At 48.4% G+C, this 19,144-nt stretch overlaps 1 protein-coding gene across 2 annotated transcripts in view; it reads right to left on the reverse strand.

The window, feature by feature from the left end:
• The window catches only part of TOPAZ1 (testis and ovary specific TOPAZ 1), a 326,337-nt gene that overhangs the window by 286,399 nt on the left and 20,794 nt on the right, over window positions 1-19,144 (reverse strand). For both annotated transcript variants that reach the window (XM_056520122.1, XM_056520121.1), the window contains exons 3-6: window positions 18,828-18,898; window positions 14,543-14,649; window positions 5,176-5,228; window positions 3,307-3,416 (exon numbers count right to left, since the gene is read on the reverse strand). In XM_056520122.1, coding sequence (XP_056376097.1) covers window positions 3,307-3,416; window positions 5,176-5,228; window positions 14,543-14,649; window positions 18,828-18,898 — 341 coding nt within the window. The remainder of the gene's footprint in view (window positions 1-3,306; window positions 3,417-5,175; window positions 5,229-14,542; window positions 14,650-18,827; window positions 18,899-19,144) is intronic.

Genomic DNA, 19,144 nt, shown 5'->3' on the forward strand with positions numbered 1-19,144 from the left:
TGAGACTCTAGATTCTGGTCTCTGGACGGAGCCTTGATCAGAAGTTCGTCCAAGTAAGGAATCACTGAGACCCCCCTCGTCCGTAGCAGGCTGATCACCGGCGCAAGGACCTTGGTGAATACCCTCGGAGCTGTGGCCAGGCCAAAGGGGAGAGCCACAAACTGGAAATGTCCCTCCGGGACAGCAATCGGAGGAACCACTGGTGTCCCGGAAAAAATCGGAACGTGGAGGTAGGCGTCCCTGATGTCCACTGAGGAAAGAAACTCCCCCTGATCCATGGTCGCCACGACCGAACGGAGAGACTCCATGCGGAAGTGGCGCAGGAGGAGATGCCGGTTGAGGCGCTTTAGATCCAAGATGGGGTGTACGGAACCCCCTTTCTTGGGAACTACAAAGGTTGGAATAAAACCTTGAAAACGTTCCTTGGGAGGAACCGGGACAATGACACCCTGAATGAGGAGGGACTGAAGCGCACCCTGAAAGGCCTTTGCCAGAGAGGGAGACTGTGGGGCTCAAGAAAAGAAAAAACGATCCTTTGGAAAGGCAAACTCGATCCGGTAACCGTTGGATACCACATCTCTGACCCAGGAGTCCTGTACATGCGTGGTCCAGACGTCTCGGAAGAGCAACAAACAACCTCCTGCCGAGAAAAATCTGCGGGTGGGGGCGTCCCATTAGGCAGAGGTGGGTTTACGGATGGGCGGGTCTGGAAGGAGGGAGCCTTCTTGTCCCGAGAAGGCACCAGCCTGGCCCCCTTCGTGCCCCCGAAGGTCCAAAAGGACCGAAAGGAGGAAGATTTGCGACGGGAAGTAGTACTGCGGGCCTTATTTTGAGGTAATGAACTCTTCCTTCCCGTGGCTTTTCTCTCGTGGCCGAGTGCCAGTAAATGGAAGCTCAGTGAGATTTCTTGGAAGCTGCGTTCGCATCCCAGGCTTTGAGCCACGCGCATCTACGGAGAGCCACTAGGTAGAGGCAAAAGCAGGGAGAATAGATGAACCCGCAGTTTCAAAAGCAAACCCTTTTGTCCGCTGGGTCCTTAAAAGAAGCAGCATCGGGCAAAGGCAGGGTAGTAGCCTTAGATAAGCGGGAGACTGGCGGGTCCACCGTAGGAGGTGAGGTCCACCGGGCAATGAGGTCCTTAGCGAAGGGATAATGCGCTTGAACCTTCTTTGTTTCGTGAAACCTTTTGTCAGGATGCCTCCAGGCAGACTCCAGTAAGGCTTGAAATTCAGCATTAGAGCTGAACATCTTGGGTGCCGGACGGGCACGATGAAAGGAAACTTCTGGGACATCGTCCGAAGTTCCTGGGTCCTCTAGGTGGAAGGTGTCTCTTATGGCCAAAACCAATGAGTGTCAGTCATGTCTGTGCGGTCCTCTGAATCAGAGGCAGAAGCCTCATCAACTAGTTCTCCAGGAGAGTGGGAACAGGTGGAGGCAGCCTTAGAAGAAGGAGACACTGACCTGGTGCGCCGTTCTGGAGACTCAGAATGGCGACTCGGGGAGCGTCCTCTAGAAGAGGGGCGCTTGCGGGAGGACGTAGCAGAGGGACAATGCAAATGAGGGGAGCGCCTACGTCTGTAAAAGACTCCGGAGAGGAGTCAGAGGAATGACCCCTATTACACTTGTGAGAGCGTTTAACATAGGGTGAGGGAGAGCGAGTCTCCCTTGAGGAACGGTGTAAGGATGACCTCCCCAAGGCAGTCACCAGTCACCAAGTCAGAGAGGGAAGACACCCATATTGGAGGGGCAGCAGGGCCCACTGGGTCTGGGGGAGCATCCTGAGTAGAAATACCAGGGGGGTCAGGAGGTGCAGTGGTGCAGGCGGAACAGGTGGGTTCAGCAGACCCAAGCATTTGAGAGTTGCAGCCCTTGCAAGAATAGTAGGTGACCAGGGCCCCAGGTACCTGCTTAGAGGGAGGAACAGTTCTGGGCTCGGACATGGATAAATAAAACAGTCTCACCAGCGTCCGTGTCCCCCACCAGGCACCTGCTGTGAGAAGTTCTTCAGAAAGAGAGAGAGAAGCAGGGGCAGCAGGACCAATGAGAAGAGAGGGGCCGGGTTAGACTGGGGCGCCCCCAATTGGTAACAAGCTCCTCTGCCTGCTCCCATTGGCTGTAGTGGTTCGCGCGTCTGAACTCATAGGGCGTCAACCCCGCCGGGAGAGGAATGATGTAGGCGTGGAAATGGCGAAAGCGCCGCCGGCAGCTTACTGCTGTGAAAGTGAAAGTAAACCGTGCTCCGAACGCATCGGCACACGATGCGGCCAGAGCACAGAAGAAATAGTGAGTGAGACGGCAGCTGCGGCTGCTGAAGAAAAAGACAGAACTGCCAATGTTAAAACACTGGCGCCCAGAGTGCTGAGACAGTCCTACACCACTGACCACCAGCCCCCCAGTTCCCCAATAAAGTGGTAGGGAGCCCCTGCCTAGATAGTAAGAGAGGAGGATGAGCAGATCCAGATTCTAGATGATAATAAAGAGGAGTGGGACTAAAACAGGGGATCTCCAGAGGTTGCAACTCCCCAAAACCTGTAAGAAAAAAGGGGGGGGGGGGGGGAGAATACTCACCTTAGTTTGAAGAACTTCCCTATTGAAGTCTTCAGCCAGCTTTAGTCACCTGCATCATGCCGGGCTTTAAAAGCGAGACGAGCAGGGAAAAGTGGGGGACCCGGACCCATGAGGTACAACCTCAGGTGCTGACTGTTTGAGAGAGGAGGTTGACAGTACATCCACGATGTCTGTGCCCCCTCAATCGCAAATGGGGAAACAGTGAACGCTATGTTCCTGAGTCCCCACCTGAAAAAAGGAAAATAAAAGGGAATAAGAAACTAAAACGTCCCTAATCTGGAAAAATAAAAAATGTTAGACCAGGTCTGGGGAGAACCCCAGACCAGTGTCCATCTCCTGCAGACACTAAGCTAAAACTGATTACCTCAGGCTCTGTAGGCGGGTATAACCTGCTGGGAGGAGATGACTTTTTTGGTTTCCTTAGTGTCAAGTCTCCTAGCAATAACAGCATATACCAAGGTCTGTGTCCCCCATGGAGCCGATAGAGAAACACAGTCTGTCATTTTGTGTGGGGGTGTACAATTAGCCACACAAAAATCAACCCCTCATATGGCTCTGGGGATGGAAAAATAAAAGTTGTCTCTTAGAAGGCGAGAAGGGAAAAACAAACACAAAAAGTTCCTGTGTCCTCAAGGTCAAAATGGAGTTCATTTGGATAACAAATACATCTTTGAGGCTTCAAGTTTGTTCTTCATTACCTACCAAGAGCTTACTAAATCAAACGTTATGTAATCTTACCATGCTTTATCCATTGAGGAGGATTATTTATTGTTGATCTATGTTGATGTGAAAAAGGTCGCCAAGGCCGAGACAAGTGTTTACTAGGAAAGTCATCTTGAAGCGGTGGGCTTTGAAGTACAGAAATTAGATATATTAAATAAGTAAGGGAAACGGGAAATGCAACTAAAAAGGATACTTAAATGAGGCACTGTCATTGACAAAAACAGTTTATATAATTTAGGTATATTTGTCATATATATTGGTAAAAAAAATATGTATATTTTTGGGGAACAAAATGTTTTGCAGCTATTGTCTGTGTGTTTCTATGAGGAGACCAACGGAAGAAGGGGTGGGCAGGACAAGCAGGGCTCTGACAAGCCAAGAGCCTGCACAATCAGCCTGCTGTGTGAGCAAGGGGTGTGTCACAGAGCCTCACTGCACAGAGCCCTGCTTGTCCTCAGTTCACACTTCCTGTATTTTGTCCCAGCCGAGACACATAGGCAATAGCTGCAGGGACAAGACCGCATGTTGTCACCCAAACATATACACATTTTTAAACCAAAGTATATTACAAATATAAATTTAGTGTTATTATCTACATTATATAAAACATTTTTGCAAATGACCGTGCCCAATTAAGAACCCTAATTTACTGCCAATGGCAATTCTTATATTCTTTGTGCTCTCAAATGACCCACATCCAGTGTATTGTCTATTTAATACATTTCTTTTGTAGTGAGTTTTAAAGCAAAAGCAATACAATAGTTTGTAGAAAATGGAGGGAAAGAATACAAAATACAGTCACCTCCTGGATTTTGTAATAGTTATTATTTATAATCATGTATAATATAAAATTGAGTATTACCCGCATGTAATTAGGTATATGAATTATCATGTGACCATACGTACTATTTATTGTGAAAGGTTGCGTCCCATTCATATGAATGAAAAACATATGCGATATGCTGAATCTCCCTCTAGTTGCCACTACATGTATGTTTACTTTTCCTTGCATGCCAAGTGCTTCACCAGATGTGATGCACGCCCGCCGGAGACACCATCCGGAAGCTGGATGGCGTGAGTAATCAGAGGCATGTGCCATTGGATGGCATAGCATACATAAGGCAGGCAGTTTCACACTCCCCTGTACCTCTTGAGAAAGGGACTGCTCCCGAAACATGTGTCGAGGTGGCAGGGGGATTCCCTCAGGGCATCAGCATGTCGCAACTAGGTATGGTATTCAACATTTTTGGATTATATTATTGCTGATGTTATAGTCTATGATTGCATAACTCTAGCTTGCACTTTTTGTACCATCTTTATACCTGTGGGGTGTTCCCCTGCTGTTTTGCTTGTTGGGGTGTATGTATTATAAGGGTGGGTTATTTTATGGGAGGGCTATCTTCATTTGTATTGTCCTATTTCTAATAAAGATTTTTGTAGTTTACTACAAATTATCTCTGGTATCAGTATGACTATGACATTCCAATTTTCTGTAGGACCTTTTTTCACAACCAATCACTGGCTGCAGCAGTGTCCGGTCTCGGCCAATGATTGGTTGAGCAGAAAGATCCTGGAATCTGCCTCTGAAGGAGGACAGAGAGGACACCAGGAACCCAGAGGGGAATGAAAGCTGTGGCAGATCTATGGGGGACAGGGGCTAGTTAAGCATCTGGTTTTTATGTTTACCCTGTGCTTTGGCACAATATTCGAGGGGATGGACATTAAACTGGGAGTGGGCATGACATGGGGGATTCCACCATTTTATTTATTATATTGCATATCAAAATCACAATATTTCCCTCCATAAGTGCAATATGACATTTCCCCAAATTGTGCAGCCCTAGTTTTAAGTAATGCAGAAAATTATTTCCAAAAAACCTATACCTTCCTTCTGATTCATCTGACATATTGGTGTGATAAGGCTCTTGAGGGCTTCCCTATAAAAAAAATAAATAAAAAAATAAGTCAAAAGTAAAAAAAAGATTAAACAAGAAAAAAATCTCTGGTATTTCTGGTATTTAGGAAGTCAGAAGTTAAAAGTAGTTTTCCTCAGGACAGGCCATCGAAATCTGATTGGTGAGGGTCTGAATTGCAGCACACCGATCAGCTATGGTAATAGTTTGAATACCTTAAAGCTTTAAGCCATTTATTTCATTTGAATTTTAAATGATGAAACATGCTAAATATAAACCCTGTTCCAAATTATTATGCAAATTATATTTTTCTCATTAACCCAATTGATGTAAGTAACAGTCAGCATAATGCTCATGTTATCAACTATTAAGAGTACAATTCAAATTTTATGGAACAAACCTCCTAATGATAGCAGTATTTTTTGTTTAAACATAAAAATTTTTTTACAATGCACTGTTCCAAATTATTACACACAGTAACTTTCAAAATACTTTATAGTTTGTAAAGAACTGAAAATTGTCATTAGTTGCGTTTGCAGCATATTTACTGAAATCAAAAGGTATTTCAAATCAAACTTTAACTACATTTTAACTTTTTAAACATTTTAACAGGTCACGTTACATTTTAACATAGGACCCCTTATTTGATAGCTTATTTGATTTGTTTGCAAGATGTCAGAATAGCCTCCCAGAGCTGCTGTTTGGATGTAAACTGCCTCCCAGCCTAAAGGAGTGGCTTCGTAAGAAGCATTTCAAGGTCCTGGAGTGGCCTAGGCAGTCTCCAGATCTCAACCCCATAGAAAACCTTTGGAGGGAGTTGAAAGTCTTTGTTGCCCAGCGACAGCCCCAACACATCACTGCCCTAGAGGAAATCTGCATGGAGGAATAGGCCAAAATACCAGCAAGTGTGTGTGAAAACTTACAGAAAACATTTGACCTCTGTCAGTGCCAACAAAGGGTATATAAAAAAGTATTGAGATGAACTTTTGTTATTGACCAAATACTTATTTTCAACCATAATTTGCAAATAAATTCTTTAAAAATCAGAAAGATTTTATGGATTTTTTTTCTCATTATGCCTCATTGTTGAGGTATACCTAGGGTGAAAATTACAGGCATCATCTTTTTAAGTGGGAGAACTTGCGCAATTGGTGGCTGACTAAATACTTTTTTCCCCACTGCAAGGGACTCAGAGGTAGGATTCGAATTTAGTATACATTTATGGAATAATCTGGGGATATGGGGGAGAGAAACATCTCTTTAAAAGGGATTTAATTTATCAGCTCTATATGATGTTCAGAGCTACATACATTTGCAGATAGGTAGATAGTACCAGTGATAGGGAAATAAGTAATGAGAATTTAGCAAAAAGCCATCAGCTAAGAAAAAGATATTTGTTGTCTCTTAGCTAACTGCCATTGACTGCAACTGTATAAATTGTATGCGGTATATAGAGCTTATAATGATATAGGGGGACATTTATCAAAGGATATAGAGCTCTTTTTTGCTTACAAAAGTCACACAAAAATTCGCTAATGCGCCTGAGCAAATTTTTGTGAGACATATGTGGGTACACATAGGGGGAGATTTATCAAAACCTGTCCAGAGAAAAAGTTGCCCTGTTGTCCATAGCATCCAATCAGCTTGCTTCTTTCATTTTTAACAAGGCCTCTGCAAAATGAAAGAAGCAATCTGATTGGCTGCTATGGGCAACTTTTTATTTGTGCAGCTTTTGATAAATCTCCCCCATAAAGTTGCAAATAGCCCTACCTAAGTAACTTTCAGTTTTCACTTTGCAGTGGTCGGAAATTTATTAAGTGCGAATGTCGCAGGTAAGCGAAAAAAAAAAAAGTTGCAAACCCCTTTCAAAAAGTCGCAATTTAAAGCCAGGTCAGACCTGGCTTACAAAATTTGCTTTAGACAGAATTTTTTTAAAAGTCGCACAAAGTCACAACTGTGATTTATGTCCAATTTTTTTGCAAAGCTGTGCTCCCCAGCCACCCACCCGCATCTACCGCCTGCCCCCTAGGTGTTGCTACTACAACTCCCAGCATGTCCTTACCGTAAGTGCATGCTGGGAGTCATAGTAGCAACAGATAGTGGGCGGTATATGGGGGCGGGTGGCTGGGGAGCGGAGCCAGTCTGCTCACACACACACACATGAAATACGGGTGGGGATTATTAAGTTACAGTGCGGTACTTTCATCTTTCTGTGAGTCAGCTGGCACTGCTCCCGGCCAACCGCACACATCTCCCACCTGCCTGCTAGCTGTTGCAACTACAACTCCCAGCATGCCCTTACAGAGAGGACATGCTGGGAGTAATAGTTTCAACAGCTAGCGGGCAGGTGGGTGATGTGGGCGGGTGGCCAGGGAGCCATTTTAACACCAGGTGTTGTTAATTAAAAACTCCCATCACAGGAGTTGTACTTTAGCTGTTAAATTACAACTCCCATCATTCCCAGACAGCCAAAGGTTGTCTGGAAATGATAGGGGGTTGAAGTTTAGCAACAGCTGAAGGTTCCCAGTTATGGGCATTCACATACACGGATCTGAAATGAGAAGAAAAAACACAAAATATTGGTTAGTACATTTATGGCAGAGTACTACTTCGGATTCGGTGGACTACAAGGATGACCTGCGTTAATTTTTTTATATTAATAAAATAGTCAACGAGGGCTTGTTAGGAAGTGTTTTTTGGAATAAAAGTTGTTAAAACGTGCTTTGTTTTTTCACTTTACAGGCTTAGTAGTGGAAGCTGTCTTACTGACAAGTCCATTACTGAGCCAGGGCTTAGAGTTAGCCCCAATTACAGCTAGCACTAACCCCCAATTATTACACTGGTACCCACCATCACAGGGTTGCTGGGAAAAGCCCTGAACAGGCCCGGAGCATCAAAAATGGCGCTCCTGGACCTAGGCGTTAACAGGCAGGCTTTTTTTTAGGTCAGTAATAATGGTCCCCGCCCACTCTGGTAACATCAGGCTGTTGCTGCTTGGTTGGTATCTGGCTGAAAATAAAAAAAAGGGTGAATCACACACATTTTCTCTTTTAAATATTTAATTATTTATGCAAAAAACGTGTGGGGTTATCAATATTTTCAGCTAAATACCAACCAAGCAGCAACAGCCTGACATTACCAGGGTGGGCAAAGGCCATTGTTATTGGCCATCCCTATCTTGTTACCGCCTAGGCCAAGGAACATCATTTTCGACACTCCAGGTCTGTTGGTACCAGCTCTTCCTGGCACCCCTGTTGCGGTGGGTACCAGGGTAATAATTGGGAGTTAGCGCTATCTATCATTGGTGGCTAACGCTACGCCCTGGCCACCACTACTATTCCTACTTTTTAAAAACGTTTATTCCAAAAAACACTCCCATACAAGCCCCCTTTAACCATTTTATTAATATTTAACAAAACAAATGTGGGTCAAAAAAAAGTCGTAAAAAAATGTGTGTGTATTATATATACATATATATCTTGCAAATTTTTTTACCACAGCTGTGACTTTAAAGCAGAAACCAGAGGAGAGGTGGTGGTGTTACAAAGTGTTGTTCTTAAATCATTTATTGGGTTCTGCCGCAAAATCTCTTTCGTAGTCTTCATTGGGGGACACCTATACTGATGGGTATATGCTCTTGCCCCTAGGAGGCGCTGACACTAGGAAAAAAAAGCCGGCTCCTCCCTGGCAGGATATACCCACCCACTGGAAGTGAGGTAATCAGTAGTCACAAAGCAGTAGGAGAATCCAACAAAGAAATATGTCCGAAGGACCCTAGAAAGGAATCCCGGATGAAAAACCCAATAGCTGGAAAATAATATCCGGACAAATGCAGAAATGGGTGGGTGCGGTGTCCCCCAATGAAGGCTACAAGAAAGATTTTACCATGAGTACAAAAAACTCCTTTTCTCGATCGCTCTTCATTGGGGACACCAGTACTGATGGGACGTACCAAAGCAGTCCCCTAAAGGTGGGAAGTACAATCAACAGCGAAAGAGGAATCAGTCCCGAGACCGAACCCACTGACGAGAACCCTGGCCAGAGATAACCGAGGCCCAGAAACCGAGTTCTCGGAAGATCCCCAGTCTATGGAGATGTACTGGGACGCCAAAGTGGGAGAGACTCTAAACCCCCGGTCCATATAGGGAAACAAGAAGAGTCGACTAGGAAGCCAGATGGGCCGGACCATGGAGGTAGGAAATCAACTCCAAGGAACACCAGAACCAGACAGAGGGCTATCCCGGCTGGAAAACAAAAATGGAAAAGGGCACAAAAAGAGAACCCCATCAAGTGTCAACCAATTCAAGAGAACATGGCAGGAAAAACGCCAGGGTGAGCAGCGCACGCCTAAGCAGAAGGCGAGCACAGAAGGCATATACCAAAAAACCACTAGGAAAGGGAAAAAAATTACAGAACCCGGTTGGTGCAGAAGATCGATGGCCTGGTGCAAAAGAGCGATGATCTAAACATCTACAGACCCAAAACCCTCATCCAGAGGCCTGCACTGAGCTGACTGATCCCCCACCAGAACAGAGGTGCCACAGACCTGTGGAAACAAGACTACAGGAATGCCCGAGGCACATCCCTCCGACCGAAAGGAAGGAGGGCTCCACCCGTGCAAAGGGACCATAGTATACGTAGGGACACATACATGGATACCTCATGATAGTAGTGGGGTACCAAGACAACAGATCCAAAAGAAACCGCAGATATTCAAAAGTCCAGCAGTATGGAAGACAGGGTCAGCACCCAACAGTGTGTCAAAACCATGCCCCTAGAAGAACAACTTGGGACTCTTAGAAAGGGGAACAGAGAGTGCTGCGGCTGTATATGTGAAAGTCCTTGGAACTTGCAGGAAACACCCACACCCCATCTCCTAAGGGTGCTACACACCAGGACTGCTGTTGCAGACACAAGAGATGAAGAAAGCATGTGGGGCAGGAAACATGTAGACAGTCTGAAACAGGGATAAAAAGGTCCAATGAAAGGCTCAAAGGACCCACAGAGACACACTCCTGTTGGAACCTCACATGGAAAGTTAGTCACCAGACTGCAGCTGCGGGAGGAATGGGGGAGGTGACCCCGTGGATTGGAAAACCATGCGGGCACAGGCTGGCTATCTGGCATAGGGACCTATGGCTGCATCAGGTCCCGCATAAAGAACCACACACAAAGTGGGTCACCAGACTTCAGCCGTGAGAATGGTAGACATGAAGAGAGGGATCTGGTAAAATAGGGAACCCTGCAAACCAGTACATGGTGCATTGTATAGGGCCCGTGGAGCAACATGGGGAGACTCACATGGGACTAAGCCTTAACAGTAGGTTACTGGAACTTCTTCATCCCTGGTGTGGGAAGTATATGGTAGTTGAACAGACATATTATAGTAGTAAGACATGCGGACAAATATCTGACCGACTGGCATAGGATTCCTGATCGCACAGGATCACTCCATCAGACTCTCCCTCAGAAAGTGTGGCACCGGAGTGCGGCCGATCTAACGGGCAACCTGGCGGAGTAGGAGACCCAGCAGATGAAAGACTGGCAGACTGGCAGCAATCCCCCATCCGGATTCCTCCCACCAGCAGTAAGGTACGGGAAACCTAGCCATGCCCTCGGCAGCCCGGAGATGGGAGACTGACAGCGGCGGAAACCATGCAGACAACAGTCTGGCAAACAAGTACACCTCCAGATTGTGGCGAAAAGGGGAAGACAGCCAGATAGGCGATCACTGAGGCCCTCTGTCGCATGTGGGAGGAAGGGGAGGCCATGGATAGAAACCCTGCTCCCCTGTGAGATCGGGGATGCTGAGGAGCCGTGGATTGTATCCCCGTCACCTCATATAGGACACGCTGGGTTACAACTTCGTACACCTTGCACAGCAGTGGCGTACCGGAACTCCAGCCGCAGGTACATCAGCCATGTGAGGGAAGCGGGCGCGAGCGGAGCGAGGGAAGCGGGCGCGAGCGGAGCGAGGGAAGCGGGCGCGAGCGGAGCGAGGGAAGCGGGCGCGAGCGGAGCGAGGGAAGCGGGCGCGAGCGGAGCGAGGGAAGCGGGCGCGAGCGGAGCGAGGGAAGCGGGCGCGAGCGGAGCGAGGGAAGCGGGCGCGAGCGGAGCGAGGGAAGCTGGCGCGAGCGGAGCGAGGGAAGCGGGCGCGAGCGGAGAGAGGGAAGCGGGCGCGAGCGGAGAGAGGGAAGCGGGCGCGAGCGGAGAGAGGGAAGCGGGCGCGAGCGGAGAGAGGGAAGCGGGCGCGAGCGGAGCGAGGGAAGCGGGCGCGAGCGGAGCGAGGGAAGCGGGCGCGAGCGGAGAGAGGGAAGCGGGCGCGAGCGGAGAGAGGGAAGCGGGCGCGAGCGGAGAGAGGGAAGCGGGCGCGAGCGGAGAGAGGGAAGCGGGCGCGAGCGGAGCGAGGGAAGCGGGCGCGAGCGGAGCGAGGGAAGCGGGCGCGAGCGGAGCGAGGGAAGCGGGCGCGAGCGGAGCGAGGGAAGCGGGCGCGAGCGGAGCGAGGGAAGCGGGCGCGAGCGGAGCGAGGGAAGCGGGCGCGAGCGGAGCGAGGGAAGCGGGCGCGAGCGGAGCGAGGGAAGCGGGCGCGAGCGGAGCGAGGGAAGCGGGCGCGAGCGGAGAGAGGGAAGCGGGCGCGAGCGGAGAGAGGGAAGCGGGCGCGAGCGGAGAGAGGGAAGCGGGCGCGAGCGGAGAGAGGGAAGCGGGCGCGAGCGGAGAGAGGGAAGCGGGCGCGAGCGGAGAGAGGGAAGCGGGCGCGAGCGGAGAGAGGGAAGCGGGCGCGAGCGGAGAGAGGGAAGCGGGCGCGAGCGGAGAGAGGGAAGCGGGCGCGAGCGGAGAGAGGGAAGCGGGCGCGAGCGGAGAGAGGGAAGCGGGCGCGAGCGGAGAGAGGGAAGCGGGCGCGAGCGGAGAGAGGGAAGCGGGCGCGAGCGGAGAGAGGGAAGCGGGCGCGAGCGGAGAGAGGGAAGCGGGCGGAGAGAGGGAAGCGGGCGGAGAGAGGGAAGCGGGCGGAGAGAGGGAAGCGGGCGGAGAGAGGGAAGCGGGCGGAGAGAGGGAAGCGGGCGGAGAGAGGGAAGCGGGCGGAGAGAGGGAAGCGGGCGGAGAGAGGGAAGCGGGCGGAGAGAGGGAAGCGGGCGGAGAGAGGGAAGCGGGCGGAGAGAGGGAAGCGGGCGGAGAGAGGGAAGCGGGCGGAGAGAGGGAAGCGGGCGCAGAGAGGGAAGCGGGCGCAGAGAGGGAAGCGGGCGCGAGCGGAGAGAGGGAAGCGGGCGCGAGCGGAGAGAGGGAAGCGGGCGCGAGCGGAGAGAGGGAAGCGGGCGCGAGCGGAGAGAGGGAAGCGGGCGCGAGCGGAGAGAGGGAAGCGGGCGCGAGCGGAGAGAGGGAAGCGGGCGCGAGCGGAGAGAGGGAAGCGGGCGCGAGCGGAGAGAGGGAAGCGGGCGCGAGCGGAGAGAGGGAAGCGGGCGCGAGCGGAGAGAGGGAAGCGGGCGCGAGCGGAGAGAGGGAAGCGGGCGCGAGCGGAGAGAGGGAAGCGGGCGCGAGCGGAGAGAGGGAAGCGGGCGCGAGCGGAGAGAGGGAAGCGGGCGCGAGCGGAGAGAGGGAAGCGGGCGCGAGCGGAGAGAGGGAAGCGGGCGCGAGCGGAGAGAGGGAAGCGGGCGCGAGCGGAGAGAGGGAAGCGGGCGCGAGCGGAGAGAGGGAAGCGGGCGCGAGCGGAGAGAGGGAAGCGGGCGCGAGCGGAGAGAGGGAAGCGGGCGCGAGCGGAGAGAGGGAAGCGGGCGCGAGCGGAGAGAGGGAAGCGGGCGCGAGCGGAGAGAGGGAAGCGAGCGGAGAGAGGGAAGCGGGCGCGAGCGGAGAGAGGGAAGCGGGCGCGAGCGGAGAGAGGGAAGCTGCGCGAGCGGAGAGAGGGAAGCGGGCGCGAGCGGAGAGAGGGAAGCGGGCGCGAGCGGAGAGAGGGAAGCGGGCGCGAGCGGAGAGAGGGAAGCGGGCGCGAGCGGAGAGAGGGAAGCGGGCGCGAGCGGAGAGAGGGAAGCGGGCGCGAGCGGAGAGAGGGAAGCGGGCGCGAGCGGAGAGAGGGAAGCGGGCGCGAGCGGAGAGAGGGAAGCGGGCGCGAGCGGAGAGAGGGAAGCGGGCGCGAGCGGAGAGAGGGAAGCGGGCGCGAGAGGAGAGAGGGAAGCGGGCGCGAGAGGAGAGAGGGAAGCGGGCGCGAGAAGAGAGAGGGAAGCGGGCGCGAGAGGAGAGAGGGAAGCGGGCGCGAGAGGAGAGAGGGAAGCGGGCGCGAAAGGAGAGACAGAAGCGGGCGCGAGGGGAGAGACAGAAGCGGGCGCGAGAGGAGAGACAGAAGCGGGCGCGAGAGGAGAGACAGAAGCGGGCGCGAGAGGAAAGACAAATGGGCGCGAGAGGAGAGACAAATGGGCGCGAGAGGAGAGACAAATGGGCGCGAGAGGAGAGACAAATGGGCGCCAGAGGAGAGACAAATGGGCGCCAGAGGAGAGACAAATGGGCGCCAGAGGAGAGGACCAACACATGCGGCAGCCCCAGGAGTGGTGATGGCTCGGAGCAGCACGCTAAAGGGGGGGGTCAATACTCAAATCAGGTGCCACATACTCACCCCTTGATGGCTTCAGCCAGCATTAGGCGATGCTGCATCATGCCAGGCTAAAATAGCGGGGCGAGCTGGGGCAGTGGGGGACCCGGACCCAGGGTACAACCTCCAGGCGCTGGCCATTGGCAATAAGGGGTTGACAGTACATACTGTGTTTGTGTCCCTTTGCCGCATATGGGGGAACAGGGAATGCCATGCTCCTGAACCCCCCACCTGAAAAGGAAAATAAAAGGGAGATTTAAAAAAAAAATAATAATAAATAAAAAATAAAAACAGCCCTTACTAGAAAATAATAAAAAAAGATTAGGTCTGGGGAGCTCCTAGACCTGTGTGTTGCCTCCTACTGACACTAGCTAAAACTGATTACCTCACTTCCAGTGGGCAGGTATATCCTGCCAGGGAGGAGACTACTTTTTTCCTAGTGTCAGCACCTCCTAGTGGCAAGAGCATATACCCATCAGTATAGGTGTCCCCCAATGAAGAGGGACCTAGAAAAGAGATTTTTTTAAAGTGATTTATTGTTTTTTGCTTATGTGAGCCAAATTTATTAACCCTGAGATAGCACGATAAATATGTCACACATAAGTGAGTTATGAAGTAATTTTTTTTGCTTTAGTTTTGCTTACCAAAGCAACAATGAAAAATGTCTCCCACAGAGATTATTTCTATATCTGGATAATTAAGGACACACTATTATGGGCTTTTCTGTGTATAAAAGCAGACCATCTACAGATTTCTGATGTACCTTGTCTTGTGACTCTGCTGGACATCTGCTTTCTTCTGTTTCTGCATGGGTTTTAATCATTTTTGTTTCTGGAATAGAGTTGCATGTATTCTGTTGAGCTGATCTAACTGCAATAAATAAAACATGGCTGTTATATTCATGGTCACAAAAGACAAACCTAATATATGGACAGCCAGTGTTGAGTAAAATTCGACTATATGACAGATTTGGCACATGATTGCACATACACTGGAGATCAAAATTAGAGAACAATTTATGAATTTATTGTAAGAGTGTAAGTAAATTTTCTGAAGGTTACAACAGTCAGCAATCAGTAGGAAGTGTACAGGCCTTTGCTTTGAATTGAACGACTTCAGCACATCTGCGCCCCCCACAGGACATCACTAGTCTCTCACACTGCTCTAGTGCGATTTTGGTCCACTCTTCATCCAGTCTCTTCCACAGTTCTGTGACTGTTGTGGGTTTCTTGGTCACAACTGTCACCAAGGTTTAGAGCAGGACTCTGGGCTGACCAATTTATTGTTTCAGTGTTTTCAGTTTCAAGGAACTGCTTTACCCGTTGTGCTGTGTGACAGGGGGCATTGTCCTGCATGAAATCTGCTGGCTGATTGAGTGATGAACGCAAGGAAGGAACCATGTGGTGTTGTAGAAGGTTCTGATACACACTTACAAAAATGTGAGGAGCTATTGCTCAGGATGTGCTATAAAATATAACTTTTAATATTATTTGTTAAAATTCCTTATATAAAGTCAAGTGTCCAAATGAAAATTAATGAGTACAGAAACTCAGTCTAGAGTTTAAGAATTCAAGGCGCACTCTGGGCTTTTCAGAGCTCAGCCAGCCTAGAGGAGCCACACACCAAGGGCAAAGTGTGTATACAGCCACTCTGGTTGAAATTACAATATTTTACCACCAACGCATTTCTACCAACAGATAAATGTTGGTGCCATCAGGGGGTAGACAAATATACAATGAAAAGACTAAACCGAAATAACCAAATATCAAAATAATAAAGATATGTCCAGGTGTGGGTAAGGTGACCTGGAGCCTACAATGTACGCGGTGTCCTATGATACCTGCAAATCAAGGGGATTTCACATGTGGCATACAATAATACCAAACAACACACCGATAATAATATGCAAATAAATTGTGACCTGGGACCTGTAAAAGAAAACTGACCCTACGCCACTTGCAAATCAAAACTTTTCAGTTGGACACTTGACTATATATAAGGAATTTTAACAAATAATATTAAAAGTTATGTTTTATAGCACATCCTGAGCAATAGCTCCTCACATTTTTTGTATATGATTTATGCTGGATGGTTGTAAGTTTGATCAAGGGTTTACATGGGACCCTATTTCCCTAACTAAGGCTATTGTTGGTCTGATACACACTTGCATTCACTCTGCCATGTAGCTGTATGAGAGGTCCAACTCCTGCTGCAGAAAACATCCCCCAAACCATGCATGACACTTCCTCCTCCACCTTTCACTGACTTCTTTACACACTTAGGGGGATATTTATCAAAGCTGTCTATGTCCCGCATCAATTTAGACCAAACTACAGAGCGTTAGGCCGGTCTATTGTGCACCTAATTTATCAAATGGCGCACGGCTCTTGATAAATTCTATGCACAGACTTCCTGATCTATGCTTTAGACTGTATTTAAACCTGCTCCAACATGGTCTGACACTTCGGCGTACTTTCAGCCAATGCGACTTGTTGCTGAAAAGTCGCTTTTGATAAATTCAGCACCAATGCATTTTCCAATGCATTTCCGTCTAAAATAGACTAGCATGCATCATGTTCTAAAAATCCTCTAGAGCAAAAGTCGCACACATTTAGACTGCAACTTTCTGTGAGACAAATTTAGACAGGAAAAAAACAGCCTAAATCCTTTGCTAAATATCCCCCTTAGTGTTCAGTCTTTCTGCAGTTTGTTGACTAACAATGTTTCCCATCAGACCCAAATAAATTGAACTTTTTTTCATTACTAAAATGAACTCTGGACCACTTCTCTGTCCACACACACACACACACACACACACACAACCACGCACCTCAGCAAAAGTGAGTTTAGCCTTTTGATTCTTTCTGCTAATGAGAGGTTTGGTCACTGCAGAGTGGGCTTTCAGTCCAAATGCTCTTAAATGTCGAAACACTGTATAACGAGACAGATCCATTCTTTTTTTTATAAAAAGGAAAAAAAATTTTTTTATAAAAGTATATTACAAAAGTTAACGTTTTGCCAAGGTGAACACCACAAGTTTTTGTATCTGACAATGCCCATTTAATTTTAAAAGGGTAGCACGGTGAAAAAAATATATATATTTTAAGTAAACTGGTGCCAGAAAGTTAAAGGGGTTATCCACCATAAGGAGATATTAGCACATACCTGCCAGACAGTAATGGACATGCTTAGGAAGGATCTGCGCTTGTCTTGGGGCTAAATGGCTATGTTGTGAGATTACCATAACACTGTGGCTAGCTTTTTGTGAACCTTTTTGAGTTTTCTTCTTTGCCAACAAATCCCATAATTCCATTTTCCACCCTCCCACACATCAGCCACCTCACCCATTGAAACATAAATGAGCTGCATCCATTCAAAAGACCTGTGGTTTTCAATCAGGGTGCCTACAGCTGTTGCATTAGTTGCAGATTGATCTCTCTCCCACCAAGCGATCGCTCCACACATTGAAGCAGACAGACTCCCTGTCATCAGCTGACTAGTGAGTCAGGTCTCGGCCCCATTGCAAGTTGGGAAAAATCCGAGACAACAGTCATTTTGTATGCTGGTAAAAATTAATAGTGAGGTGAAAATCACAGAAGAATTGTGAGAAAACCATCACACACAGGTACAGACACTATATTATGAACTACACTAACTTTACAGCCCCTGTAGCATAGTCAAATAAAAAAAAAAATCCTGAATACCCCTTTAAACAGATTTGGAAATTACATCTAGTTAAAATTCTTAACCCTTCCAGTACTTAGCTAATGTATGTCTATGAGCCGACCGGAGTGAACCGCAGCCTCCGGTCGGCTTCGTTTTCGGCCGTATGCGGTTTCCCGACCATAGGCAAAAACGCGGTCGACCACGTTTTTGCCTGCGGTCGGAAAACCGCATACGGCCGAAAACAAAGCCGACCGGAGGCTGCGGTTCACTCCGGTCGGCTCATAGACATACATTAAATACGGTTCCCGAATACGGCTGAGTGCGGGCCCGCGATTAAGCCCCGCCCCCCTCCTCCCAGCCGTATACGGGGACCGTATTTAACAAAACGTGGTGTGAACCCAGCCTTACAATGTTAAGTCAATGCATACAGTTTTCTATACAGTTCTGCACGTTTTTTTTAACTTGAAACTTTATACGGGAACTGTATAACAAAAACGTGGTGTGCATGCACCCTTACAACCATCAGCCATTCAGATGCAAATAACAAATTTAGGCCTCAAATGTACATGGTGCTCTCATTCCTGACTAATGCTGTACGCCATACAGCAGTATTTCCAAAACAGTGTGCCTCCAGCTTTTGCAAAACTCCCAGCATGCCTGGACAGTCAATGGTTGTCCGGCAATGTTGTGAATTTATGTTGCAACAGCTAGATGCTCTGTTTAGGAAACAGTGCTGTACGAGACATTTTACATTTTTATGGGTGTGTGCATGTAGTGTTTTATTCTATTGCTCTGCAAGTGTGTTGTAGTGTTTTTAGGGTACATTCACATGGGCGGGGGTTGACTGTGAGTTTCCCCTGGGAGTTTTTGCACAGTCTGGGCATGCTGGGAGTTGTAGTTTTCCAAGATCTGGAGGGCCACAGTTAAGAAACCACCGCACAGTGGTCTCCAAACTGTGGCCCTCCAGATAATGCAGAGGCAGCAAATCACGAAAGATCGCTTCCCGCCGCATCATGCATGGGTGGGTAGAGCGGGGGGGAACTGAACTTTAAACACCCCCCACCCCACCCCCATCTGCAATTGGTCAGACAGCACCGATTACCCCTATTTTTTGGGCCATTGGGTCACCAGAGACCCGACTGGCCCAGAAAAATCATGGTGAGCAGCGGTGACCAGAAAACCACAGGGCATACAGGTACACCCTGTGTCCTTAAGTACCAGGATGCAAGGGCGTACCTGTACTCCTCACGTCCTGAAGGGGTTAATGCCAAGATTGACTGTGCCCTTAAGGGGTTAATTTTCTTTGTCAATTTTTGTATTTAAAAACTAAAACTGTAAATCATTTCATGCTGTTATACAGAAAATATAAACACTGCTCTTACCATTAAATGATTTATGTATTGAATCAGTGCTACTTTCAGAAACATATTCGATCCTTTTAACGCACATTTTACTGGAAAAAAAACAAAAAACATTAGAATAATAAAAGACCAATTAAACTATTCAATTATATACATTGATTGTGCACAAAAATATTTCTTCTCCGATTATCAATTTTACAAAAATAAACTACATCACATACAGTAAACCACACATCACACAAGGAGGTAACCACTAATATTTCTGCAAGACATTCTAGAAGTAGGTCAGAAAATAACATACATAAAATAGAAAGAGGGTGAAAAGGTATGTTCACATA

Source organism: Hyla sarda, chromosome 5, assembly GCF_029499605.1.
Source record: "Hyla sarda isolate aHylSar1 chromosome 5, aHylSar1.hap1, whole genome shotgun sequence".
NCBI classification, from domain to species: Eukaryota; Metazoa; Chordata; class Amphibia; order Anura; family Hylidae; genus Hyla; species Hyla sarda.